Here is a 26,202-nt window from a genome sequence, read left to right as displayed (position 1 = left end):
GAGGGCTCCCTGGGCCCCCACAGGGCCCTCTGAGCACACACCCAGTGCATTCAGGGAGAGATTTACTTAAGTGAGCCTCCCTGGCTGAGGAGCTCGGAGTCGCCAGGGCAGAGCCGACGTCCTGCAGGGAGCACTGGATCTGGGGGAGGAAAGGAAGGCACAGATGAGAACCTCGTCATGCCAGCCACGCGAGGTCCCCTGCGTCCACGCGCAGAAGCTGGTGGGCTGGGGCTGGCAGATCGCTAAGGAGCCAGCATTTAAAGGCTATTAGCAAACTGTCTGAACCCACAGAACATCTGCCCTGGTCGGCAAGGGACCTGGCTCCCTTGGGGATATCTGGGTGACGCAGACAGTGAGCATCGAAGGCCCAGGGTGGATAGGAAGAATCCTCTCCCGACCCTCCTCTCCCATAGGCAGGGGCCCTGGGAGGTCTTTTTCTTTTCTCTAACCTGACGGCCTTGGTTTTCTAACCTATAACACCTGGGCTGAGAGACCCAAGGCGGCAGTGCCTTTTATTTTATTTTGATCTGTATTCTTCTTCTTTTTCAATAATTTCTTTTTGGCTGCGCTGGGTCTTTGCTGCTGCGTGGGCTCTCCTCGAGTTGTGGCGAGTGTGGCTACTCTCTAGTGGCGGAGTCTGGGCTTCTCACTGCTGGGGCTTCTCTTGTTGCGGAGCACGGGTTCTAGGGCTCCAGTCTCAGTAGCTGCGGCACGCAGGCTCGAGAGAGCAAGCTCAGTAAGTTGTGGTGCACGGGCTTAGCTGCTCTGCGGCATGTGGCACCCTCCCGGATCAGGGATCGAATCTGTGTCTCCGGCATCGGCAGGCAGAGTCTTTACCACTGAGCCACCAGGAAAGCCTGCCAGTGCTTTTTAAACTGGACAGGACAGATGTGCCCTGATGAGAAGGCAACCATGTCAGGGTGCTGGAAGCAGGACAGAGCTCCTTGGGCCACCAGGCCGCAGACTCTGCTTGAGTTATGTGACCATGTGGTGTCTCCATGGCTTCTGGCGCAAAGTGACTTCACAGTCCCACCCCGCCATTGGCCACCTGCAGCATTCACCCTGGGGCTGGAGAGAGGTGACTGCTGCCTGGGAATCAGATCCCAGCCCCACTGGGATTCCTGGCTGCAGGGCCTTGGCCTGAGCCTCGCTTTTGTCCTCTGTAAGATGTGAAAGCTGGCCTCCACCTCATGGGCTTCTGCAGGGAAAGCTGGGAACAGGCTGCCTGGCCTTCTACAGGCCCTGGGGCAGCCTAGGAGAACAAGCCACAGTCCATACCCTTGGGATGCCCAGGCCATATGCCTGGTGATTCCCATCTGTGGTAGCTCAGATGGTAAAGCATCTGCCTGCAATGTGGGAGGCCTGGGTTCGATCCCTGGGTTGGGAAGATCCCTGAGTCGGGAAGATCCTCTGGAGAAGGAACTGGCAACCCACTTCAGTATTCTTGCCTGGAAGATCCCATGGACAGTGGAGCCTGGCAGGCTATAGTCTATGGGATCGCAAAGAGTTGGACAAGACTGAGCGACTAACACTTTCAGTTTAGAGGCAGAAGCGCAGGAGCTGTGGGAGCCTGGGAGAGGCACCAGCTGGAGGCTGGGGTGGGTGGCCTGAGCAGCGCTGGAGAAGATGATGTTGAAAGTGTCACTCAAAGTATGTGGCCTAAAGTAAGGGGGGGCTCATCGTGTCATTGCACCCCCCTGCCCCCAGGCAAACCCTGCTCAGAGGTGGGCACAGCAGACCAGAAACGACTGCTGTGGGCACCAACAGTTCCTCATGATGAGGCTGAAGACCAGCCTCCCTCACACAGGAGGTGCCGCGTTCATAGAACATTCATAGAACATTCCAGCTGTTTAGGCCTCCCAACCTTGGGCAGCCCCTCACTGCCCTACGTCTGCTCCCAGGGCCCCCGTCCTGCTCCAGTCTGGCCTGGAGGACTGAAGCGGGCCGAGGGCTGACCCTCCAGGGGGCAGCAGACTCAGGGCAGCACGCAGACTGAAACCTGGGGTGTCCTTCGTGCTCTAGGGGTGGCAGCGCTGCCTCCATCTCAGAAGTCCTCTCTGAGGGCCAAAGCCTGGCTGCCTCTTAAGGAACACAGCAGTCATTCTAAGAACCCTACTATCCCCCTACCAAGGGCTCCCCGCGGCTGGGCCTCCCGGGTTTCTCAACCTCACAGCTACTGACACTTTGGCCCAGGTCATCCTCTGGGGTGGGGGTTGGGGGGTGTCCTGTACATTGTAGGACGTTTAGCTGCTTTCCTGCCTCCACCCACCAGACCCCAACAGCACTTCCACCTCCAGTTGTGACGACTGAAAACATCTCCGGACATTGCCCCATGTCCCCTGAGGGGCAGAACTGGGCTGAGACCACTGACCTCACATTTCCCTCTCTGAGAGCAAGCCTCTACACTCACCTGTGAGGGAGGGTGATTTCTGTGTGTTCCCATCTTACAGATGAAGAAACTGAGGCTCACAGAGGGAAAGTGACTAGTCCCAGGTGACACAGAGAGGAAGTGATGGTCAGACGGCAATTATAGTTATCGCCACCAGGCCTCAGGGTTGGAAAAAATCCCAGCTCCCGGTAAGACAATGTTACTCACTTTCTGAAGCTCTTCCACAAACGGGTGGCCCTTTTCTGCAATTAATTCCATAGCAAACCTACGAGGAAAAAGGAAAAAGAATTTGCCTCAAATATAACATCCCTAGGCCCTGTCTTGAGTGTTAGTCGCTCAGTATTTGAGATCTGTAGCCTATCAGGCTGCTCTGTCCATGGAATTCTCTAGCCAAGAATACTGGAGTGGGTAGAGATTCCCTTCTCCAGGGGATCTTCCCAATCTAGGGATTGAACCCAGGTCTCTCACACTGCAGGCAGATTCTTTACCATCCTAGCCATCAGGGAAGCCCTGTCTTGCTGGAAGGTAATACCTTCTCAGGTGACAGACCATTTTGCTAACTGAGCTATCACAGGAAAGGGGTTATATTTTTGTTGACAATGTTTTTATAACACCATAACCTTACATATGATTGGGGGTATTTGTTTTTCGTATCACTCATCCAGCCAACAACTCTTTCAGTGCCTCCTCTGACCGGGTCCAGGTGATGCATATGAACAGAGCTGAACAGGCAGAAGAATCCACATCTGAGTTTTGGCCAGGCTCCGGCCCCAGGTCACCTGAGGGATGATGGGCTGCTGACTGGCTAATTCTGAATAGCCAATGATGCTAGAACCCGCCTTCCCGGCCCTCCACCTGCTTCCTCTTGTGTCTACCCCTCCTTTTCCATACTCTTCCCACACACGCCAAGGAGTCTGCCCTCTACTCTGCAGGCAGTCTAGCTCCACCTCCCATTATCCATCCTGAAAACCTTATTTAGTCAGGCCTGTCATTGAGAACTGGCAGCCCTGAACAAGCAGGTCTTAATAATTAATAATGATAATAGCTAGCATTGTGATTAGTGCTAGCTACCTAGCACTAAGAGGGGAACATGCAATTTTCTCATTCCATCCTCACAAGAACCCAATGAGATTGGATACTTTTACTATGATCATTTGACAGAACAGGAAACTGAGGCTCAGAGAGGCCAGGTGATTTGCCTGAAGTCACACAGCCAGTAGGCAGTGTGACAGAATTTGAACCCATGTCATTGATTTCTATTGTTGCCTTTGAAATGTATTATAAGTGAAACTTGCTCAGTGGTGTCCGACTCTTTGTGACACCATGGACTGTAGCCGGCCAGGCTCCTCTGTCCATGGAATTCTCCAGGAAAGAATACTGGAATGGGTTGCCGTTTCCTTTTCCAGGGGATCTTCCCAACCCAGGGATTGAACCTGGGTCTCCTGCATTGCAAGCAGCCTCTTTACCATCTGAACCACCAGGGAAGTCCTTCACACTATGATCATTTGACAGAACAGGAAACTGAGGCTCAGAAAGACCGGGTGATCTGCCTGAACTCACACAGCCAGTCGGAAGTGTGAGAGAATCTGAACGCAGGTCCATCTGATTACCGTGACCTTCACCCGCAAGGCCACACTAGCGCTTAAGAACAGCGCTGACAGTAACTGCAGCTCACGCTGCCAACAGCCTCCTGAGTGGCTTGTACTTTGTTCTCTAATATTTGCTGCCCCTCCCACCCCTGCCGCTGGCAGGTGTGTCCACGTGCCTGGCTCTGGCCAATGAAACATGAGCAGAGATGGCGCGTCACTTCATGGAAGCCTTAAGAACCAGCATGGGCATTGCCTTGACCTGTCTTCCCCTCTGTCATGATTACTGGCCAATGTCAGTAATCGTGTTCCAGACAGAAGCTGTCCCACCAGCCTGAGTCCCAGAGCGAAGGCCATGCAGAGAAACACACCCAACCCAGGATGGGCTTGAAGTAAGAGGATGAAATATCCCTTTGGTGGCACAAGTCATGAGATGTGGGCACTGTTACCCCAGCAAGGCCTGGCCAATCCTGACGACTTCCCCAAGTCCACCTTCTAAGTCATGAGCACAGTGAGGGAGCAGGGAGGGAAGGGTGAGGCAGGGGCACACAGCCAGGGACAAAAGGCAGCACACGAGCAGACAGGAAGGGTGAAGGGGGTCCGCGGCCCACAGCCTAGTTGAGCTGACCGGCTGCCCCTGCGCCTCCAGGTTCATCGAGAGCAAGCAGCCTCCAGGACTGGCTCTGGAGGGCCGCACCTCAGTCGCACCTGCTAATGACCCACTCATACCCAACCTCAAGGTCAATCCTGTCCTCCTTACCCGATGGCTGAACTTAATTCATCTGTAGTTCCCACGGCTTCAAACACCTGGTCATCTTTGGGTCTTCTTTCTCCAGTGAAGGTGCTAGAAAACCCTGTGAGAAATATTTTGCTCCCAAAATTAAAGATTTTTTTTTAAGCTTGATATACTCTTCTTTCCCCCCAATATTTATTGATTTATTTGGCTGCACTGAGTCTTAGTTGCAGCATGTGGGATCTAGTTCCCTGATCAGGGATTGGACCCAGGCCCCCTGCATTGAGAGTGCAGAATCTTAGCCACTGGACCACCAGGGAAGTCCCCTGTTCTGACAGATTTTAAATTATCAAAACAATATATGCTTGTTACAAAAGATAACAGGATAGGATAAAAGTATGTACGGGAAACAATGAAAGCCTGCCTGTTCATTCCTCTCACTATTCACTCTCTCTCTCAGGTAACAGTCCAAGGTGTAACCTTTCCCATTGCCTTTCTGAACACACATATAAACACACACACACACTTTCATCCAACGGATCCCAACTCTGGATTGTTCTGCAACTTGCTTTTGTCATTCAATTTATCTGGGGCATCTTTCATTTGCATCACACTTGGGTGATGCCTACTGAGATCTGTCACATACTCTAATGTCTGCAAAGAATATGGAAGAACTTTCAGAGGGAATCTGCCATCTCTTCCTTTTCATTTTTCGCCTGTCCCCACCCTACCTTTGTCTCCTGTTTTGGTGTAGATCTTGGGGACCTTGGGAGTCTTCGAGGAAGGCTGTAGCCTAAGGAGAAATACACATCAAGAGAGGCTGAGTGAGGATATATGGCATATCCAGTGAGACGCCTTCTTCAGTGGGTCACCGTTTGCTACCTGTACCCTTAGTGTCAGAACTCACTCCTTCAGCTTGCATCTCTTGAAATTTCTCCCCTCTGTTCCTCTTAGTTTTAAGCCCTTTGTGGGCCAGTTCTGTGTCTTGTCACACCTGTACCTGCAGAGTAGCTGATGTACTACATTGCTCAATGAAGACACTCAATAAATATTTGCTGAAAGAATTTATTGATCACTTTCCTAGTCTCTGCACTGTGCTAAGTGAATTATTGGCATTATCTCCTGGTATTATCCTTGGAATATTCCCAAGCCCCAAAGGAAGGCACTATCTATGACGTTCATTTTATGTCTGAGGAATCTGTAGCTCACAGGATGAGACTCACCTTTCTAGGTCACCCAGGAAAGAAGCAGTAGGGCTGGATTCTGGCTGGCCCAAGACTTATTCTGCAACCCCAAAGCATCACTTCTGTTCTACCAAGCCAGGGACTTTCTTTTTAAAAAATATTTACTTTTATTTATTTGCATGCACTGGATCTTTAGTTGGGCACCTGGTTTCTTTCATCTTCACTGTAGCATGTGGAATCTTTAGTTGCAGCATGTGGGATCTAGGGATGGAACCCAGGGCCCCTGCATTGGAAGATTGGTCTCAGCTACTGGTAAAGAATCCTCCTGCAATGCTGGAGACCTGGGTTCAATTATGGGGTTGGGAAGATCCCTTGGAGAAGGGAAAGGCTACCCATTCCAGTAGTCTGGCCTGGAGAATTCCATGGACTGCATAGTCCATGGGGTCGCAAAGAGTCAGACACAACTGAGTGACTTTCACTTTCACTGGAAAACCAGGGAAGTCCCAAGCCAAGGGCTCTTGAAAGGGAAAAAAAACCCTTCACACTATGAAGCTTCAAGTATACTCTGAAATGGAGAATTGCCAAAATAGGGTTCAAAAAGAGGCATTTTCAAATAGCAACACCTTTAATACAGACTTCAACATTAAAATGTGACATTAAAAGGTTATTAGAGGTTGAATTACTGGATCTATAAAACATATTGCTGCTGCTGCTAAGTCGCTTCAGTCGTGTCCAATTCTGTGCGACCCCATAAGACGGCAGCCTACCAGGCTCCCCCGTCCCTGGGATTCTCCAGGCAAGAACACTGGAGTGGGTTGCCATTTCCTTCTCCAATGCATGAAAGTGAAAAGTGAAAGGGAAGTCACTCAGTAGTGTCCGACTCTTCCCGACCCCATGGACTGCATCCTTCCAGGCTCCTCCACCCATGGGATTTTCCAGGCAAGAGTACTGGAGTGAGTCAGGTTTGAGGTCCAGGATGGGGTGCTAGTTTCAAGGTATGTGATGAGAGCCATCTTTACAACGCGCTGGTGTCTCTCTGTGTCTTGACTGCTTTGCAGACAGGTTAAGATCCGAACTGAGGACCCCTACTGATTGTGAGGTCAAGCAAGATGACCCTCTTGGTTCACGTGGGCTATGCCCGGTCCTGATGGATGCTGGGTTTCGTTTGGACTTGTCTCGTGCTAAGAAATCTTGGTCTCTGGTTTCCCCGGAGCCCAAGTTGCCATGGTGACGTCAGGATTAAAGAGGAGGTCACCTGGTGATTGCTGCGGTGACCTCCCATCGGTGTGATGTAAACACGGCGACGACAACACAACTCAGGTCAGGTGTCTGAGTTAACTTCTCAGCCAGGTACTCACCTGTCCCCGTCTTCCACGCCCTGGGGGCCACGGCTCTGGAAACGGGGACACAATAGCTTGCGGGCTCCAAGGCACTCGCGCAAGCCAAGGCGACCTCCCAGGCCCCACACAGCCATGCCCCAGGCCGCTAGTCGAGGGCTGACCCCGCCAGCTTGCCGTCCAGGTTTCGAGGCGACTCCACCTACCGCCGGCCGCGCCACCGCTCAGCCTCATCTTCTATTGGTCCGTGGCTCTCTCCCCAGGGCGGGACACTCCCAGGGACTTGCTTCCCATTGGTCCAGGGAAGGATTTGGGCGGGGAAATCCGTGAGGACTTGGTGAACGGCAGCTATTGGCCAATGCTCAAGCCAATTGGTAAAGGGAACTCTCGGCTCGTACGCTCTGATTGGCTTGGCGGAAGGAAGAAGCCGCCTCACCTCGGGTACCCGCGAGCTCTGGTATGGAGTCTTGGAGCGGCTCGGTTTCGGGAGCAAGCACCTGAGGCGACAGGTGAGAGGTTGGGGTTGCGAGGCGAGGTGGAGCGAAGGCCGAGGCCGAGACCCAGAACGACCCCGGACTGGGCTCCCGGCCTTTCAGGCTGTTTCCTCAGCTCTGAGAATCCGTCCTCAGGAGCCGGCGACCTGGAAACTGACAGGATTTTGAATCGCGGACAAGCAGTAGGTCTCCTCACTTGGAGTCTGAGTTTCCCTCCCTGAGGAACTGGGGTCATGATAGCACTTAGCTCATAGTTCGGTTCAGCTCTCACGCTACTGAAGTAAAGCCTTAAATAGATAGTTTTTTTCTTTTCTGTTTTTTAAGTCGCTCAGTCGTGTCCGACCGTTCGCGACCCCATGGACTGTAGCCTGCCAGGCTCCTCTATCCATGGGATTCTCCAGGGAAGAACACTGGAGTGGGTAGCCAGTCCCTTCTCTGGGGGATCTTCCTGACCCAGGGATCGAACCCGGGTCTCTTGCATTCAGGCGGATTCCTTACCGTCTGAGCCATCAGGGTAGCTTTGCATTATTCATAAAAATCTAAAATGTGCACACGCACACCCAGCAAGTCACTTTCTAGGACTCTGTCTTGCAGAGATCCTGACTTAAGTGTGCAAAAAAAAAAAAGGGGGGTGGGGAGGTGTAACAGCTGTTTATCTGCAACTTGTTTCTAATTGTGAAACGTTAGAAACAGCCTGAAAATGCCCAGGAAAAAAATTTCTTTCCAGTCCATAATTTCATTTAAATTTCTACCTTTAATAGTAGTACTAATAAAAGCTGGAACCAAAAACAGAGTCAGTAATACCGAGCTATCAGTAACTGACTGTGGTGTGCCAGACACTGCTAAGTGTTTTGCTTGCGTTATTTAGTTTAACTTTCTCAGAAACCATTAAAGTAAATAGTTACTGTCCCTGTGTAACTTTTAAGGTTCGTGGCTATTTGATGGCTGTGTGGCTAGCTAAGATGACATCACTGGGGAGCAGTGGGTTCGAACCCAGATTTTTTGGAGAATTATTACTATTATTGCTTGGAGAATCCCAGGGACGGGGGAGCCTGGTGGCCTGCCGTCTATGGGGTCGCACAGAGTCGGACACGACTGAAGCGACTTAGCAGCAGCAGCAGGCTGACTGCTGCCCCGCACTGCTTTTGGGGCACACAGCAAGTGCTGAATGGTAGCTGCCTTTTTTGTTATAATGGGGTGCTTGAATTAGGGGTTCTCTGAGGTCTGGGGACCTTCCATCCTCTCTCTCTTTCCTTTTCAGGACTCCCAGGAGCCATGTTGTCAGAAGTCCTGCTGGTATCTGCTCCAGGGAAAGTCATTCTGCATGGAGAGCATGCTGTGGTCCACGGCAAGGTACAAGGCCCCCTGAACCTTTGAGGGTTGGGAACTGCTGCTCCTGGACACTAATCTTTTCTCTTTCTTAAATTTAGTTTTGGCTGCTCTGGGTCTTCGTTGCTGCGTGAGGGCTTTCTCTAGTTGAGGCAAGTGCAGGCTTCTCCTTGCTGTGGCTTCTCTTGTTGTGGAGCACAGGCTGTAGGCAAGTTGGCTTCAGTAGTTGTGGTTCGTGGGCTTAATAGCTGCAGCTGTCAGGGTCCTGGAGCACAGGCTTTGTTGCTCCACAGCATGTGAGATCTTCCTGGAACAGAGATCAAACCTGTGTCTCCTGCATTGGCAGACAGATTCTTAACCGCTGGACCACCAGGGAAGTCCCCTGATGCTAATATATTAAAAAAAAATTTTTTTAATTTATTTGACTGTGCTGGGTCGCAGTTGCGGCATGTGGGATCTAGTTTCCTGACCAGGAACCAAACCCAGACCCCCTGCATTGGGAGCGTGGAGTCTTAGCCACTGGACCAGCAGGGAAGTCCGCTGATGCAGTCTTAGAAGAAGCTGAAAGAAAGGCTTGAGGCATAGCCTGGGAGATCAGAGAGGAGGTCAGTTTCTTCCCAGCTGGGCAAAGAAAAGGCAGGTGTTAGGCTCGCTGAAGGACTTCTCTGGCCCACCCAGTAAGATAGCAAGAAAATGACACAGAAAGCCATGTGGGCGTAATGAAGTCACTTAGGAAGTAAGCTTCAGTGGAGAAGAGATGAAGTTTAAGGGCTAAACTCTTGGGGAAAATGAATAGGATCCTGCAAAGGAGTCTGAGACATGCATATTTCGTTTAACTCTTAAAACTGTCCTCATAGTTAAACTTTTATTGTCCTATTTTACAGTTGTGGAAGCTGAGGCTTAGGAGGGCGTTGGCAACTTGTTCAAGGTCCCGCACACCTCGGTAGAGCTAGGAGTGACCCTGTCTGCTTGAACCTAAAGCCATGCTTTTTCTGCTCCTCCCTGCTGTCATTTTTCACATTCTTATATTAATCTTTGAAAACATGGTGATTAGGGAAGCCGTCCCTTGGTGTTGAGAAATTCTGAGTTTTACGTGGGAAGGGAAAAGATATGTAGGTATTAACTCCTAATTGATTGGTAGTGGTTGTGCCTGTGAAGAAGGTGCCAAAGTTGATGAGAATCGTCTGCCAAGGGCACAGTTCAGAGTGGCCCATGTGCTAGTACCTAAGTCAGAAGCCATGCATGTTGCCAACGCCCCCCAGGCTAACTGCTGGTATCGTGCCCTTTGTTCTCTAGGTAGCACTAGCAGTGGCCTTGAACTTGAGAACATTCCTCCGGCTTCAGCCCCACAGCAATGGGAAAGTGGGCCTCAACTTACCAAACATTGGCGTCAGGAGGGCCTGGGATGTGGCCAGCCTTCAGCTGCTGGACACCAGCTTTCTGGGTAAGTGCAGGGAGCAGGAACCAGGGGTGGGAAGAGGCTGGGCCCTGAAGAGAAGGGGAAAGAGGACAGCTGGGCTGTCATCCCAGGCTGTCCCTGAGGGACCCAAGGCATGGCACCCTGGGGGTGTCTTCCCTCCTGTCCCCCCTAAGAATAGCTTTACTTATTTATTAATATATTAATTTATTTAAAATTTAAAATTTAAATTCTCCATGTGCTGGCCTTTCCCTTCCACCCAAGCAAATCTCCACCTTTCATATACGCTTGATGTACTTGTCCTGTTCTCACTAATTATGTTTTGGGAGAGGGCAATATTGGGGAAGTGATGTGGCCTTTAGTTTGTGTGTGTATGTGTGTGTGTGTGTTTAATATTTTGTAGCAATTTTTAATTTACTGGGCAAAAAAATAAATAAATAAAATAAATTACTGGGCAGTCTTTTAAAAATATATCTACATACTTATTTGGCTGCGCTGGGTTCTTAGTTGCAGCACACAGGATATCTAGTTGCCGCGTGCCGGGTCATTTAGTTGTGACACGTGAACTCTTGCTTGCAGCCTGTGGGACCTAGTTCCCTGACCAAGGATCGAATCTGGGCCGCCTGCCCTGGGACCCTGGAATCTTAGCCATTAGACCACCAGGGAAGCCGCGTGGCCGTTAGTTTTGATACTGTGCCATGGAGGTCAACCCGGGCCTCTGGTACGTGTGTGTGTGTGTGCACATGTGTACATGCGTGTGTGTTTGAAAACTACTAGCAATTAAGCCCTTACTACATGCCAGGAGCAGCGCTAAGGGTTTTCTGTACCTTTTTTATCTCTGCGACAATCCTGGGAGGATACCCCTGTTACCTGTTTACCCCTCAGGGAAACTGAGATGCAGACAGATTAAGTCCCCTACTCAAGGTCAGAAAACCAGTCTTTGGCACAGTCAGGACCCACCCAAACCCAGGCCTGCCTGCCTCCCAAGCCTGCAGTCCACCAACAGCCTCGGCTGTGGTGCTCGGGCCCTGAGCCCACGTCTCTCCAGATTCTGCCGCCTGGAATGGCTCCGTTTTTTTGTATTCTGGTGTCTGTAAAACCGCCGAGGCCTTCTCATCCACCCACGTGCGTTTGTTTGCCTGTGTGACAGGGCACAGTGATGGCGCAGTGCTCACCGCGGAGCATGTGGAGAAGCTGAAGGAGGTGGCGGGCTTCCCCGAGGACTGTGTGGATCCTGAGCGTCTGGCTGTGCTGGCCTTCCTCTACTTGTACCTGTCTATCTGCCGGAGTCAGAGGTATGTGTGCTGCTGGGGCACGGAGCGCTGGGGCGGCCTGCCCCCGAGATTGAGCCGAAGTTTTGGCCACTAGACAGCACATGGGCTCCTTTCCAGGCTCTGAGTACCCATCAGCTGTCCTTGCTGCATTCCAGGCACCATACTGGTGGTGGTTTAGTTGGTTTTAGTCGCTTAGTTGTGTCCAACTCTTGCGACCTCATGGACTGTAGCCCTCCAGGCTCCTCTGTGCATGGGATTATCCAGGCAAGAATACTGGAGTGGGTTGCCATTTCCTTCTCCAGGGGATCTTCCTGACCCAGGAGTCGAACCCAGATTTCCCACATTGGAGGCAGATTCTTTACTGACTGAGTTACAAGGGAAGTCCACCATGCTAGACCGTGTGTGTGTGTGTCTGTGTCTGTGTGTGTCTGTGTCTGTGTCTGTGTGTGTGTATGTGTGTCTGTATCTGTGTGTATGTGTCTGTGTGTGTGTGTGGTCTGCTTTCAGTATTCACAGCAACCTCACGAGAAGGATACCCTCTCCATTTTGTACAGGGAGAAACTGGGACCCAGAGAGTTAGAGACTCTCTGGGCCACATAGCTAGTTAGTAAATGTTGAGAGCTGGGAAGTCAATTCTGTTCTCTTCAGTTCAACACCTGCCTTTTTAACTCACGCTGCCTCCTTTGGCCTTTCAGTTCAGCCGAACCAAAGCCAGAGTCCGTTCTCGGATCTGCTGGGTGGCTTCTCTGTGCCATGTGCAGGGAGGCATGCTTGTGCCATGTCCCACAGGCTCCAAGGGAGCTCTGTGATTAGCAGAGTGAAGCCTTTGTTACGATAAGATCTGGGTTGTCTGCCCTTGGGGAAGCCAGCTCCTAGAGAGGGACATTCCTGGTTGAGATGGTGTCACGGGGTGATACAGGGCATGGGCTGCATGTGGCTGAGGGTCAGACAGTGTGGGTTCAAACCCTGGGTCACTTTCTAGCTTATATGAGGTTCTTAGCCTTCCCGAGCCTCAGTTTCCTCATCTGTAAAATGGGGATGGTGCCAGCACCTACCTCCAAGGGGTCCTGTGGAGAGTCAGAGCTCTGCCGCCTGGTGTGTTTCAGAGCCCTGCCCAGCCTGGACGTCACCGTGTGGTCGGAGCTGCCTACCGGGGCTGGGCTGGGCTCCAGTGCCGCCTACTCCGTGTGTTTGGCAGCCGCCCTCCTGACCGCGTGCGAGGAGATCCCATACCCACTGAAGGATGGGGAGGCTGCCGGCAGGTAATCAGGCCCTCCCCCTGCTCCTTGTCCCTCCTGGGCACGGCACCCCAAGCTGAGATCTGTCCCGTGGGCCCCTTACAGCTGGGCATGCTGAGGCGCAGGGTGGCCACACAGCCTGTGGTGGTGGAGTGGGATCTGGACCCGGTGGTCTGAATCTAGAACTTGAGCTCTTTGCCACTGCCCCCCGCCACCTCATCCCAACCTTGCCTCCTTTGGGTTCAAATGCCGTGGTTTTTTAGAAAGAACCTGAGCCCAGATGTAGGGCAGTGGATCAGATGAGCCATCATGCTTGTCATCAGCTCACTGTGGGACCCTGACCAGCCCACCCTCCCCACTGGGAGCCTCACTCATACCCAGGGGGTCATTGCCAGGTCGCACCAAATGGTTATGACAAATAGCATGCTGAGAAGGAAACACAGAAGGAGCGTCTGTCTGGCCAGGACATCTCCCCTCCCGTTGATCTTCATGCCCACAAGGTCGTAGCGTTCTCACTGAGTCACTGAAGCTTGTCCCAACAGGGCTGTGGCTGTGCCGTTTCTGTTACTTGGGGAAACTTGAGAAACCGGCCCAAGCACGGATAAATGCGGTTTGTCCTGGGAGTCGGGAATGAGGCCGCAGCATCCAGCCTGGCAACTTCTTGCTGAGGCCTGTCCTGGGCCCTCATGGCTCCAGGGAGCCCTCTTGCTGGGGGGCTTCCAGTACCAGCCATGCGGGCCCAGCTGTGCTGTGGGGAGACTGTGCTGCTTGCCAAGGCCCAAAGCTCAGTTTGGTCCCTATGGCCACACTGGGTCCCGGGGCTGTTGATAGGGTTCCCAGTCTGAATTCTCCAAGGCTGCTCTGAAGGGGTCACGTGCCGGGGTGTGGGGGCTGGTGGAGATGGCCTTGGGAAGCATCTGACAGGTAATGAGCAATTGCAGCTGCGGGGGGGCCATTTTTCAGGAATCGCAGTCACATTTGCCTGTTAACTCGCTTCTCTCTGGGTGGGGCTCTGTTTCTTCATCTGAAAAGGAGTGGCTGCACCTGATGAACTCGGGTGGGGGAGCTTCCAGCCTTGACACGTGCTGACTCCAGGGCAAGAGGGTGACGCAGGACAGAGGGGACAGGACCACCGCTCAGTACCTCATGCTGATCGCTGATTGTAGCGCAGAGCAGTGAAGGCCAGGTGGCCTGGGCCCCCCAGACAGACATCTGCCCACGGACCGGCAGACCGGCTCCACCTTTCAAAGGATAAGGGTGGCTGTGGGTGTGTGCGCACATGTGCACGCCTGCAGGTATCCAAGTATGCGTGTGGTCTTTCCTGTCCTGCTTCTTTCCACCTGGTTCCCCCACCTCCCGTGAAGACCACCACTGCTTCTGAGAACCTGTAGGGAGAGCAGACCTGGGCCCCCTCCCGCCCCGCCCTGCACCCAGCAGCTCCCAATCAGAAGAAAGAGTCAAGTTTCCTGAGGGGACCGGACCCCAGGCCACGTTCAGGTGCCCCTTCCCCACCTCGCTCCTGGCTCATCTGTGGCCCTGGAAAGGGCCAGCTCTTGTCCAGTCCCAGGCACTGCACAGGCTGCACAGCCTCAGGCTGGACTTCTTTGCCCCCACCTCCTGCCTCCCTGACACCCACCCTGTCCCTCAGGCCCCCCACCCCTTTCAGAATGGGGTGCACTTTGTCCAGTCGGCATTACACTTCTCGGAGGCTATAGTTAAATACCGGTGACTTTCTGACATCCATTCTGCATTAGACTCCAAGGCTGCAAGCACTCAGGGACCACGTCTGTGTGCAGTTAGTCACAGGTGTGTAGTAGATGCTCAATGTATATTGAACAAGTGAGCGAGTGAGTCTCGTTGGCACCCCAAAGGTCAGTAGTTACGAGCTCAGGCTCCGATGAGCAGATGTGGTTCCGATGTCACCGTGAGTGGCACCGTGGTCTTGGGGATGCTGTTTCACCTGTCAGAGCCTCAGTGTCCTCTTCTGTAAGAAAGGGAGTGGTGACTGTGGTGACCTCCCTGAGGGGTTATTGTGAGGATTAGGGAGAGCCTGTGACACAGTAGCTCTGAGCAGTGTTGACTGTTAATCATAGTTTCACAACCACTGGGTGAGTCTCAGGTCCATAAGATCCTCCTCTGATCCTTGAGGAAAGAGGCTCAGAGAAGGTAATTGACTTGCCCAAGGTGCCAAAGCAAAGGAGTGTGTGGACCGGGCTTGGAGTGACTCCAGGACAGACACCCCGGGTGGAATACACACCGTTCACTGGGCGTTTTGCAGAGCACCAGTGTGCTTTTCCATCCCACGACGTCCTCTGTGATTTGGCACCTTTATCCCTGTTTCCCGAAGGAGGACACTGAGGGTCAGAGGTGACACGGCTGCTCAGGGACGCCCAGTGAGATGGCGGCAGGATGGGTTCAGACCAGCTCCCTGCTTAGTCCACAGCTCAGTTGCACAACGCCCAGCAACTTCTGTTGGGTCTCGGGGCAGGGACTGGACAGAAGGGAAACAAGAGCCGAGAGAGAGGGCGGGGCAGTGGGGCTGAGCACGTGTCCTCTTGTGGTCCTTGCAGGTTTTCAAGTGATACTCACTGTCATAGTGAGTCCACACCCCTTCTGGGGAGGAATCCAGAGAGGTCTGGGGTTAACGGGCCCACATGCCTGCTGAGCCTGTGCGGAGGCAGGAGTTACGTTCCTCCAGAGGGGGAGAGTGGGCTTAGAGAGGGCAGGCAAGGGGCCCAGAGTCCTTCAGCTCAGGAGAGGCAAAGCAGAGCCCCATGAACCCCAAGCCTCGAGTCTCTCTGCTGCACTGGGCAGGAGCGCTCTTCAGGGCCGGCTTAGCCGGGGAGGCTCAGAGCTGTCTGTCTGTCTTCTTTCTCAGTTTGGGGGCCCAAACCACTTTGCCTTTTGGTCTCCAGCAAGCCCCGCCTGTGACCCCGGTCCTCTGCTGCCCTCAGTGACCCCCAGCTCCCCATTCACCACTGTGGATGTTAAAGACAAATCTCTGTGTCTCCTACAGGTGGACCGAGGAGAACTTGGAGTTAATTAACAAGTGGGCCTTCCAGGGGGAGAGGGTGATTCACGGGAACCCGTCCGGAGTGGACAATGCTGTCAGCACCTGGGGTAGGTGCTGCTTGGGGCCCGCGTGCTCAGTTTTTATTCTTTTAGAAATTCTCCTGAGAGGCGTAGCTGCCCAGACTCTGTGGATTTGGGATGAACATAAGAGTCCATGCGTTCTGAAGAAGATATCATTTTCCTGATAGGAGGGGGACAGGGGGAACCTCAGGGTTTCCCACCTTCCCGATCCAAATTTCTAGGGGTGGGCCAGGGCCTGGGAAGCTGTGGTTTCAGTGAGACCCCCGCCCCCGGGGATCCAGAGGGTGCAGCTGTGGAACCACTGCCATGGGGGCTGCAGACCGCACGAGCTGGGCTCCCCTCTGGGGAGGACGCCTGCTCACTGCAGCTGGATGCCCTCTGGCCCCACCTCCACCGCATCACCATGCGGCCTGTCCAGGGAAGCCTGGACGGAAGGAAGGGATCCCCGGCCCTGAGCACGGAGCACCTCCACGCCCTCCTGGGCCTTTGGTCCTTGAAGCTGAGGTGCCTCGTTACGGGGCTGAGTCTGTTATGGTGACACTCTCCCCCACCCCAATCCCACCCCTTTCCCAGGAGGCCCAGATACAGAGCTTTTCCTGCGACTTTAACCCACCCATTCTTCTCTTTAGGAGGAGCACTCCGATACCAGCAAGGGAAGATTTCGTCTTTAAAGAGGTAATTCTAGGGGAGCCGCAGCTTCTGCGTCTGGTGGGCGACAGGGAGCCCCATTTCTTTGTGAAGGAACCCGGGGCAGGTGCCCCTGGGCATTCCCCTCCCCCATGTGGCCCCAGAGGCCGTGGGCGTGAGGAAGCCTGCTCTTCCCTCTCCACTTTGGCTCTGAAGTTGCCGAGAGATCAGAGGGGGTGTTCAGGTGAGGCTGGGCCATTCCCCTTCCAGAATGCGGCTGTTCCCCAGACCCTCCTTCAGTTACCAGTTCACCATCCATCCGTGTAATGAACAAGAAGTGATTCCTTCTTGTGTCTAGCTGACCCTACCCTAGGACCCTCGGTATAAAAATGGATCTCAGACGTAGTTCTGGGTGGTTAGAGACAGACGTGCACACTTGGGCCACCAAAAGATGCCGTGGCATTTGCTGTAGTGACGGCACCATGTCTGAGCAGGACTGGAGCCCCCAGGAGGCTCATGGCAGGCCGAGGGGACAGATGCTCGGCAACTCTCAGCCTGCTGTCGATTTCCTTCCTTCCTCCTTCCAGAGGCACTAGAATTGCAGATGTGTGTATTAAATTCCAGTGTCGTCTGCTCTGTTTGCTTTCAGCGTGGGACCGGCAGGGGCAAGGCATGAGCCTGCGGCCAGAAGGGCAGGTGCCTCCTGGCTGTCCCGAGCCCTCCCTCATCAAAGGGAGGCGGCGGAATGATGGTTGTCCCAGGGCACTCTGCTGCCTTGCAGGGGCGTTTCCACACGCTGAGGGTCCCGGGGCCTGCTCTCACCTTCTGCACCCAGAATGGTCTTCTTGGCGGCCAGACGGCAGGTCCCGGACCTCTGCTGCCTCCAGTCAGGCTGCTGCATTTGGGGCTCAGGGGCCTGGCAGGCCGTGGTGTTTACCCCTTCTCTCTACACCTGTAGCTTCTTCTCACCCCTGCTCTTTTGGCTTCCAGAGGCCAGACCTGCCTTTCTGAGGCTCCAGGTCAGCATTCCTTTAGCCTCAGCACTGTGGGCATTTGGGGCTGGAGAATTCCTTGTGGGTGGACCCGTCCTGGGCAGCGAGGGATGTTGAGTAGCTTCCCTGGGCTCTACCCACGAGAGGCCTGTAGCCCCTCCCCCGTCTTCAGTGCAGCAACCAAAGATAGGTCCAGATGTTGTCACACAGCCCCTGGAGCGCAAGTCCCCCGAGTGACAACCCCTGCACCACACAGAGGAGGGAGCAGGGCCATTCAGAAGGGTGGAGTAGCTTCCTCTGGCTGCTTACGGAAGCGATGAGGGGGAGAGAATGGGAGGTCTGGCCCTTGACGGTCGGTGGCTCTGCTGGGTGGCCTGAACCCGCACGCAGTGAGATCAGGAGCAAGGTGGGAGGCTGAGTGTCTGGGCCCGGTCTGCCCGCAGCCCACGGTCTCTCAGAGGAGACAGTCATGATGTCGATCTGAAACAAAGGTGTTCTTAGGGCTCTAAGTTGTTGGGGCTGACAGCAGGGAGGTCCCCATCTGGCTGCAGATCTGGGGAGTCCTTCACGGGGCAGGGGCAGGTCTCTTTCCTGCGAGCCTGTTGTATCCTAAGCCCTGAGCTGGGCCCTGGGCACAGAAGACCAGTGCAGATGTGGCCGAGCAGGTGATTAAGAGTGAGCAATGGAGGGTCTCCCAGGCACGGGAGATGGGGGAGAGGCCCAAAAGTGTGTGCAGTTGCGGAGGGGCAGGGGGCAGCAGGTGCTCTGAGGTCCCAGGGTCCAGTTGGAGCCTGGCTCTGCCGTTTCCCTGCTGTGGGCGCTTAGGTGAGTCACTTCCCCCAAGGCTTCTGTCTTCTTATTTATAGAATGGGACTCCTAGGCATGGGAGTCCATGGCAGAAATGGTTATCTGCCAGGTGCTTTTTACTCTTTCCTGATGAAATTCATCCATCCAGTCCATAAGTATCTCTGAACAACTACTGGGTGCTGAGGTCTCAGCAAGGAACCCAAAGTCCCACCTTCATGGAGCCCCCACTTTGTGGGAGGAGACAGTCCCTGGACAGTTGTCTCTGTAAGGGCATAGCAGGCCATCCCCATGGCCTTAGTACACAGGAGAATGATGGCTGGGGTGTGAAGGAGCAACTGGAGCCCTCTGCCTGGATGGCATCTGAGCAGAGTGCCAAGGCCGGGGGCAGGTCCCTGGCAGCAGAGATGCATGTGCAAAGGCCCTGAGGCAGGAGTGGGGCTGAAGTGTTGAACAGTAGCTAGGAGGCCAGAGTGGGTGAGTGGAGTGAGCTCCAGGGACAGGGGAGATGAGATGAGCTTGGCGATGTCACCCAGCCCAGATCACACAGCACTTAGAGGATGTGGCCTGGGGGTGGTCACTGGATGTCATAGGAGTCCTGAGTTTTGTGGGGCTGGCAGGGCTGGCAGGAGGCCTGTTTGCAAAGAACTTTATTTAAGAGAGATGAAGACATGATACCCAGACTCCTCCCACTCCGATAGATGGGGACACAAAGCAGGCGACCGACCTTCGTCACTGGCTGCAGGGCGCCACGGTGAGCAGATGGCAGGTTCTCTGAGAAGCCAGGAGGCCAGACTCCACATTAATCCTGCCCGTGGCTTAAGGAGAAGCCCTTTACCCCCAAACCACGCATGGTGCTTCACAATTTAAAAAAAAATGCATTGTTTGCCAAGTGGATCAAGACGCAGCCTCCCAGAACGCCGCCCTTTTGAGGAACGGCTTCTCTTTAAAGGGAAGAGAAAAGCCAAATAGAATGTTCATCTTTGGTAAAGTTAAAAAAAAAAAAAAAGCCAGCCTCCAAGGCTGAGAATCAATATTAATTTCATGGGCTTATGGGCGGTGAGATCAAGCCGGTTTCTGGCAGCCTTTCCCAGCCCTGCTGGACTTTACAGTCTCGATCAGTGAAAAGAAAAGCAAATAAAGGTATCAGGGGCCTGTCTGTCTGCAGCTGTGTCCGGCCAAAGCTCATTCAGGTCCTCCACCCCTGTCCCCAGCCTCAGGGCTGTGTTCTGAAAGGCATACGAGATGACAAGAAACAGTGGCTTAAGTCCCCAGAGACAGCCAACCACAGGGACCACTGGGGCTGTGGTTTTAGGAGGGATTGATTATAGAGCCCAGAGGGCAGGTGAGGTGGTGCTGGCAGGCCAGCTGGGCGTGGCCGCCCCAGGGCATCCGCACTCCTACCTGGGCATGACTGACTCCTGACCACACCTGGGGTCCTGCCAGGTCTGGGCACCAATGAGGCAGGGCACAAACAGGCTCAGGACACTGGGACCTGACTCTGCCCACCTGTGACTCATCTCTGGTCCCGGGGCTTTTTGATTCTGCAGCACCCTCCCCTCCAGCTCCCTGGGGTGGCCCACAGGACAGAGCCTCAGCCCCTTCTTGTACCCTTGCTGGTGGCGCCTTTGAACTTCTAACTCCATACATGCCGGGCCCTCTGCACATTCATTCGAGGTTGAAACGGCTGAATGAAGAGTGAGTCACAAGCCAAAGGAAAACAACTGTCTGCCCAGGGGCCAAAGCGGGGATGCAGCTGTGGGCACCCACAACTGGGCATCAGGAACCATGCTTCCCAGACCTGTCTCTAGCTTACCTCCCCAGGCCTCCGCTTCCTGCCCTGGGTCAGGTGCCCCATCCTGGGCTCACCTTGGACCCTCTTTGCCCCACAGGCCACCGGCTCTGAAGATCCTGCTGATCAACACCAAAGTGCCTCGCAGCACCAAGGCCCTGGTGGCCAACGTCAGGAGCCGGCTGCTGAAGGTGCTGCTAGTTCCACTCCCGGGAGTGTTCCCAGTGGGGCCACGACACTCAGGTTTGGGTGTCCGAGCCCTCCCTCTGCCTCCTGGGTTAGTAGGGGGAAGGGGCAGGGGGAGCAGGAACTTGGGGAGGCTCCGTGCATCCACAGCCCAGCAAGGAGGCAGGACAGGAATCCTTAAACATCCTGCCTTTGCAGTGAGAACCTCCTTTCTGCTTGGGTCCGTGGTGGCCAGGCAAGGCAGGGACCAGGCCCAAAGGAGAGGGTTTCCATCAGAGGATGGGTGTGGGCTATGGGGACACCTTCCCCCTCCACCAGGTGTCTGCTGACCCCTAGGCCTCACGGGCCCTCGCTTCCTTTCCCTGCAGTTCCCGGAGATCGTGGCCCCTCTCCTGACCTCCATAGACGCCATCTCCCTGGAGTGTGAGCGGGTGCTGGGGGAGATGGCGGCGGCCCCCACCCCGGAGCACTACCTCGTGCTGGAGGTAAGAGCCCACCTGCAGGCTCAGGGTCCCCCACCCACGGCACTGTCCCAGGCAGGGGCTCCCCGTCTGTGCTTAGAATCCCCGGGAGCCAACGCACAAAGGCTGGGCCTGGAGCCTGTGTGTACACACCCATGAACAAGTGGGTCTTCTCTTGAAGCTCTTCCCAAGTGACTGGGAGCAATCAAGGGAACACAGACAGCCCTGAGCGTGGTATCTAGTGTGTGATAAGTGCAGTAGGACAGGTTTGGGGTCGTGCGTATAAGGACACAGTCCCGCATAATTCCAGGAGCGATTTCTCCCCTGGCCACTTCTTTCCTGCTCTGTTTGCTATGTACATCTAGTTAGTACTAAATACATCAAGTTCACGCAGTAGCTGTCTCTCAGTCAATGTGCTGTGGATCAGACATGGTCTGAAATCTTGAATCAGTGCTCTAGCCCCAACCCTTTGCCTAATTCTAGCTTAGCAGTTGAGACCTTGGGATTTCATCAGGCCCACATCTGAATCCTGGCCTCACTGGAGTGTCTTAAGAATGAAGTGAGATCCCACGGGCGACACAGGAGCACAGTGCCCAATGAGCCACCAGCTCATCCAGAGGGCGCGGGCTCATTCCCAGACCTGGCCCATCTGGCCCAGTGACTGTGGACTGGCATTAAAAAGCCACCTGGCTTCCATGGAAGAACCAGAGGATCCGGCAGGTCCGGCCGACATGGCTGTGCAGCAGCGGGTCAGCCGGAGGTGCCAAGGGCGCCACCCCGAGAGAGGCCCTGGGGTCTCCGTTTCTCCGCATTCCCCAGCACTTCCTGATCATCGCCCACAGCCACTGTACCCCATGCCTGGGGCTTTCCCGTCCTGCTGTAGGCGCTGAGTCTGCAGCCCCTGTCATGAGTGGGAGCTGGTACTCTGCATGTCTCTTCACAGATGATTCCTCACTTAATCCTCCAGCAACCTACCTGTGAAGTGGGTACATTGCCACCCTGTTACAGATATAAACACCAAGACCTAAAGAGAATGACTTTCTCTGAGGTGTTTCAACAAGTGAGTGGCTGAGCTGGGAGTCACTGGCTTGTTTGTGTATTCCTTTAGTCAGCTTTTCTTTTCTTTGGTATCACTGCACAGCTTGCAGGATCTTAGTTCCCTGACCAGGGACTGAACCTCGTCCAGGGCACTGAAAGCACCAAATCCTAACCACTGGACCACCAGGGAATCTGCCCACCAAAATTTTTAAGAAGTGTATACTCCAGGCTCGGTGCAGGGACTCCATCGAATTCATTTCCAGGCTTTTGCCCTCATTCCCCCAGCCATCTCCCTCCATCCCTCCAGCCTTTTCCCTCTGGTTCTCAATTCGTTTCGCGTAGAAAGGAAGGGAACACAGTCCTCCCGAGGAGGAAATTAATAATGATGGAGTGCTGCCTAAAATACACCCCGTTGAGCCCCTGGAGAATGCCTCGGAACAGCACGTCGATTATACACTGTGTATATTTTTGGCTGCGGCAGCCGCTGAAATGTGCAGCTTGCCTCCCGGACAGCTCTGCACTCAACGCCAGCAAGCTGTTCTCCTGTGTCGCAGCCTGTCATCCGATCCTTGACAGACTTTGGATTAGAATGTGACAGGTGTCTGGAACCTGCCTTGGCAACATGACACCTGGTGCTCAGGCACTGAGAGAGGCCCCAGAAGTTTCCGCTCCCCTCCAGCCCCCAGGACCGGCGAAAGACACCCAGGGCTGCCACCGGGCCGTCACCTGTGTCTGCTTGTTTGTCACAAGTGCTGGGGTGCGGGAGGCAGGCTGCCGGGGAGAGGCAGACACGACCCTGCCCGACGGCCCCGGGGAAGGGGAACCAGGTGGGCCTCGGCACACAGCCCCGTAACGGGCATCCTCCCGGAGCCCCGGGGTCGAGCTGTGCACCGTGCAGCCGCACACAGCAAGGGGAGGGTGGCCACAGGGAGGCCAGGGGTGCTCCCAGCGGCGAGAGGCGCGCGCGCCACACCAGGCAGAGCCAGCTCTGGTGCCGGCTCAGCGCTGACAAGCTCAGCAGCCTTAAGTACACCACTCTCCCCTCTGAGCCTCAGTTTTCCCCTTTGAAAAATGGGGATACTGGAAATGCAGCATAAAAGTACTAACAGCAGCTGACATTTGCCGAGCACTTACCTTGTGCCAGGCTTCATGGGAAGGATGCCTAATTCCATCCTCCTGGCAGCAAGGCAGATACTCTTAGAATCCCTGTTTCACAAGGGGGAGCCTGGGGGCTTTCCAGGTAGGACAGTGATAAAGAATCCACCTGCCAATGCAGGAGACTCAAGAAACTCAGGTTCGATCCCAGGATGATCCCCTGGAGGAGGAAATGGCAATCCACTCCAGTATTCTTGCCTGGGGAATCCCATGGACAGAGGAGCCTGGAGGGCTACAGTCCACAGGGTCGCAAGGAGTTGGATACAACTCAGCACACAGCACACAAACGGAAGCTCAGCTGAAAGACCTCATTCCAAGACATGCAATCAAGAAGTGTCCGAGCCGGAATGCAAATCCAGGCTCACCTGCCTTCAGATCCCATGTTCATAACTGCCCGACAGCAGGGAATGGAACTCATTCTTAGAGCCCCAGCATCTAACAAGGTGCCTGGCATTTTGATGGGATTTCCTGACACCACTGGAGTAAATGAAATATAAATAGGGAGTGCCTGGGCAGTGGAGACTGTGAGCTTTTTTATTCCATCAACCTGCCTCTTGGTTGATCTGCAGGAGAGCAGAAATTTTATTATCCATAATCAGAGAAATCTGAACATTGAGCAATTCTGCCAACTCATGACCTAGTTAGAACTATACACACCCATTCTTCTGAAAGTCGGTTCCTGAGGAAGCAGTAGGATAGCATATTACTTGAGACTTCTTCCGCAAATGCCCCAAATCCATCTCAACCAGGCTTTAACAGAAAAGACATTTACTGGCTTCTAAATGAGACGGCCAGAGGAGACAGCTTCAGGCATAGCTGGATCCAGGGGCCAGGACAACCTAGTCTGAAATGTCTCTCCGTCTTCAGTGTTATCTCTGAGAACATATGCAGGGAACATAACTCCAGGGGCGTGTCTCTGAGGTTGGCCAGTTTTAGCAGCTCCAGTGGAAAGAGGCAGAGTAAACCGTGGGAGGGCTCTCATTGACCAGTCCCCATGGCCAGAGCCTTCCACAGCCAGACCTGGGACGTGCTCACCGACAGCTCCATCCCAGCCCCACTGGGAGTCCTGCAGGAAGGAGAGGGTCTCTTTTATCAGTGCAGGACAGCGTGCTGGGCAGTCAAAGCCTTTTGACGTCTCAAACCAGCGGCTGTCGGATGGGGCGGGCCCAGGACCTCAGCCTCAGGCAGGCCAAGCTGGAACAGAGAACTTTCTCCCCAGGAGCTCATTGACATGAACCAACACCATCTGAATGCCCTCGGTGTGGGCCATGCCTCGCTGGACCGGCTGTGCCAGGTGACCACGGCCCACGGACTGCATAGCAAGCTCACTGGCGCGGGCGGCGGGGGCTGTGGCATCACGCTCCTCAGGCCAGGTACCCAGGGGGCGGGCAGGGTTGCCAGCCTGGACTCGCACAAAGTGTCCACACAGGCAGTTCCTGGGGGAGGAGGAAGCCTGTGAACAGTCTCACCTCTGCTGTGTGGCCTTAGTCAAGAGAATTAACTGCTCTGGGCCTACATAACATCTAGTTTATGTAAAATCGTTGCCTAGATTCAAGGAGGCGAAACATGCAGAGAGCCTGGCACAGGGCTTGTTCCTCCCATCTCCTTACCTGCCAAGCTAAGCACAAGCTTGAGAAATAACCAAGGCATTGTCACATCTACCATCACCGCCACCACTACCGGCCTTGCATCCCCTGCTGTCTCCTGATGTGGCCAGGACGGGAATGACCTTGCTACAAGAGAAACGTGTCTCTATCCTCTCTGGCCTTTGGGGAAAGAGCAGGGCTGAGGAGCGGGCTTAGAGCAGCACGCCCTGTGCTGGGGCGTTGAGTCACCGCTGCTTTCAGTCGGCTTCCTTCCCGTCTCCTCCTTTCTTTTCTCGTCCTGCTCTCCCCCTTGCTTTGCTGTAAGCCCACAGTGGACCCCTTACCCTCAGTAGGACTCCCAGGCCTCAAGGAGTTGCCGCATCCCAACTTTGGCTGACCACAACTGTGAAGCCTAGTTCGGGGCAGTGACGATAGTGGGAGAATATTCCTGGTGAGTGTGCGGTGCTCTGGGCCAGGCCCTCCAGCTGTAGTAGCCCATGTCAGCCTCTCCGTAAGCCTTGAAGGGCAGGTCTCATTGTCAGCCCCAACCCCAGAGGAGAAGATGAGGCTCAGAGAGGGGACATCATTTGAGGCCCCACGGCCAGGTTCCACATGACTCGGGGGTCCATAACCTTGGAGGATGCCAGGCTTGGCATTCCAACAGGAAGACCAGTCCCCTGCCTGTGCCGCAAGCAGGGCTGAACGTTCTCCAAGGGAGAATGTTCCCCGAGGGAGCTGATGGTTGGAGTGACCTGCTGCCCTTCCTCCCCGCAGATCTGGAGCAGCCGGAGGTAGAGGCCACGAAGCGGGCGCTGAGCGGCTGTGGCTTTGACTGCTGGGAAACCAGCATTGGTGCCCCAGGTGTGTCTGTCCACACGGCCACCTCCCTGGACGCCTCTGTCCAGCAAGGCCTGGACAGCCTCTGAGAGGAGCCCACACAGCAGCAGTCCCACCATGAAGCCCCCTCCCAGATTATTCCAGGCTCTGGAGTTAGCTTCTGTGCTGGCCAGTGGGCGCCCAGCTCCTGACGCTGACGGGAGGCCCCCAGCCCCTCTGTGACACCCCTCCCGCCAGCCGTGCCCCACGTTCCGCACCGTGAGCCAGGCTGCCTGGAAGCCATGGTCTGTGTTCTACAACATTCTCGAGCCAGCCCATCAGTGGGGTGTATGTGGTCGTCTGAGACAAGAGGGCCTCTTTCCCGGCCTCCCAGAAGCTTCCACGGACCCACAGACTCCGACCGAGCTGCTTGGATGCCACATGCAGGGGTCTGATTCCCAGAGCAGTGGACCTTCTCCCTCCCTCCACTTCTGTACTCCTGCCTGTCTGTCTCACCCCCACCAGAAAGCCTTCCTGGGGTGTTCGGGTGATGGTCTTTGCCTTCTGCCTTCCATGTGGCCTGGGTTGGCCGAAGGCAGGGTCGATGTGCAGTACCTTTTGGTCTGTTTCAGAAAAGATGGCAAAGGGGAAATAAAAAGATCTTGAGTAAA

The 26,202-nt window shown here is 54.5% G+C and overlaps 2 protein-coding genes across 6 annotated transcripts in view; one reads left to right on the top strand and one right to left on the bottom strand.

The window, feature by feature from the left end:
- The window catches only part of MMAB (metabolism of cobalamin associated B), an 11,297-nt gene extending 3,807 nt beyond the window's left edge, over positions 1–7,490 (bottom strand). The window contains exons 1-5 of the mRNA XM_069557570.1: positions 7,251–7,490; positions 5,440–5,501; positions 4,736–4,829; positions 2,597–2,654; positions 67–139 (exon numbers count right to left, since the gene is read on the bottom strand). Coding sequence (XP_069413671.1) covers positions 67–139; positions 2,597–2,654; positions 4,736–4,829; positions 5,440–5,501; positions 7,251–7,366 — 403 coding nt within the window. The 5' untranslated portion in view covers positions 7,367–7,490. The remainder of the gene's footprint in view (positions 1–66; positions 140–2,596; positions 2,655–4,735; positions 4,830–5,439; positions 5,502–7,250) is intronic.
- On the top strand, positions 6,951–26,202 carry MVK (mevalonate kinase). Of its 5 annotated transcripts, none has more exons than XR_011249903.1 (11): positions 6,951–7,738; positions 8,985–9,076; positions 10,349–10,496; positions 11,620–11,764; positions 12,850–13,005; positions 15,998–16,101; positions 16,704–16,749; positions 20,390–20,480; positions 20,844–20,960; positions 24,349–25,166; positions 25,490–26,202. XR_011249903.1 is itself a non-coding variant. In XM_069557565.1 (11 exons), exons 1-11 carry the CDS (start codon positions 7,588–7,590, stop codon positions 25,639–25,641), a joined length of 1,356 nt encoding a protein of 451 aa, XP_069413666.1. In that variant the 5' UTR covers positions 6,951–7,587; the 3' UTR covers positions 25,642–26,202. The 5 variants fall into 5 exon arrangements, 4 of the variants coding, with proteins under 4 accessions (XP_069413666.1, XP_069413667.1, XP_069413668.1 ...); XM_069557565.1 differs by having other exon boundaries at positions 24,349–24,502; XM_069557566.1 differs by having other exon boundaries at positions 7,628–7,905; positions 24,349–24,502.

This window comes from Ovis canadensis, chromosome 17, assembly GCF_042477335.2.
Source record: "Ovis canadensis isolate MfBH-ARS-UI-01 breed Bighorn chromosome 17, ARS-UI_OviCan_v2, whole genome shotgun sequence".
NCBI classification, from domain to species: domain Eukaryota; kingdom Metazoa; phylum Chordata; class Mammalia; order Artiodactyla; family Bovidae; genus Ovis; species Ovis canadensis.
The sequence above is the reverse complement of the archived record's forward strand: the minus strand, read 5'-3'. Positions and strand labels throughout refer to the sequence as shown.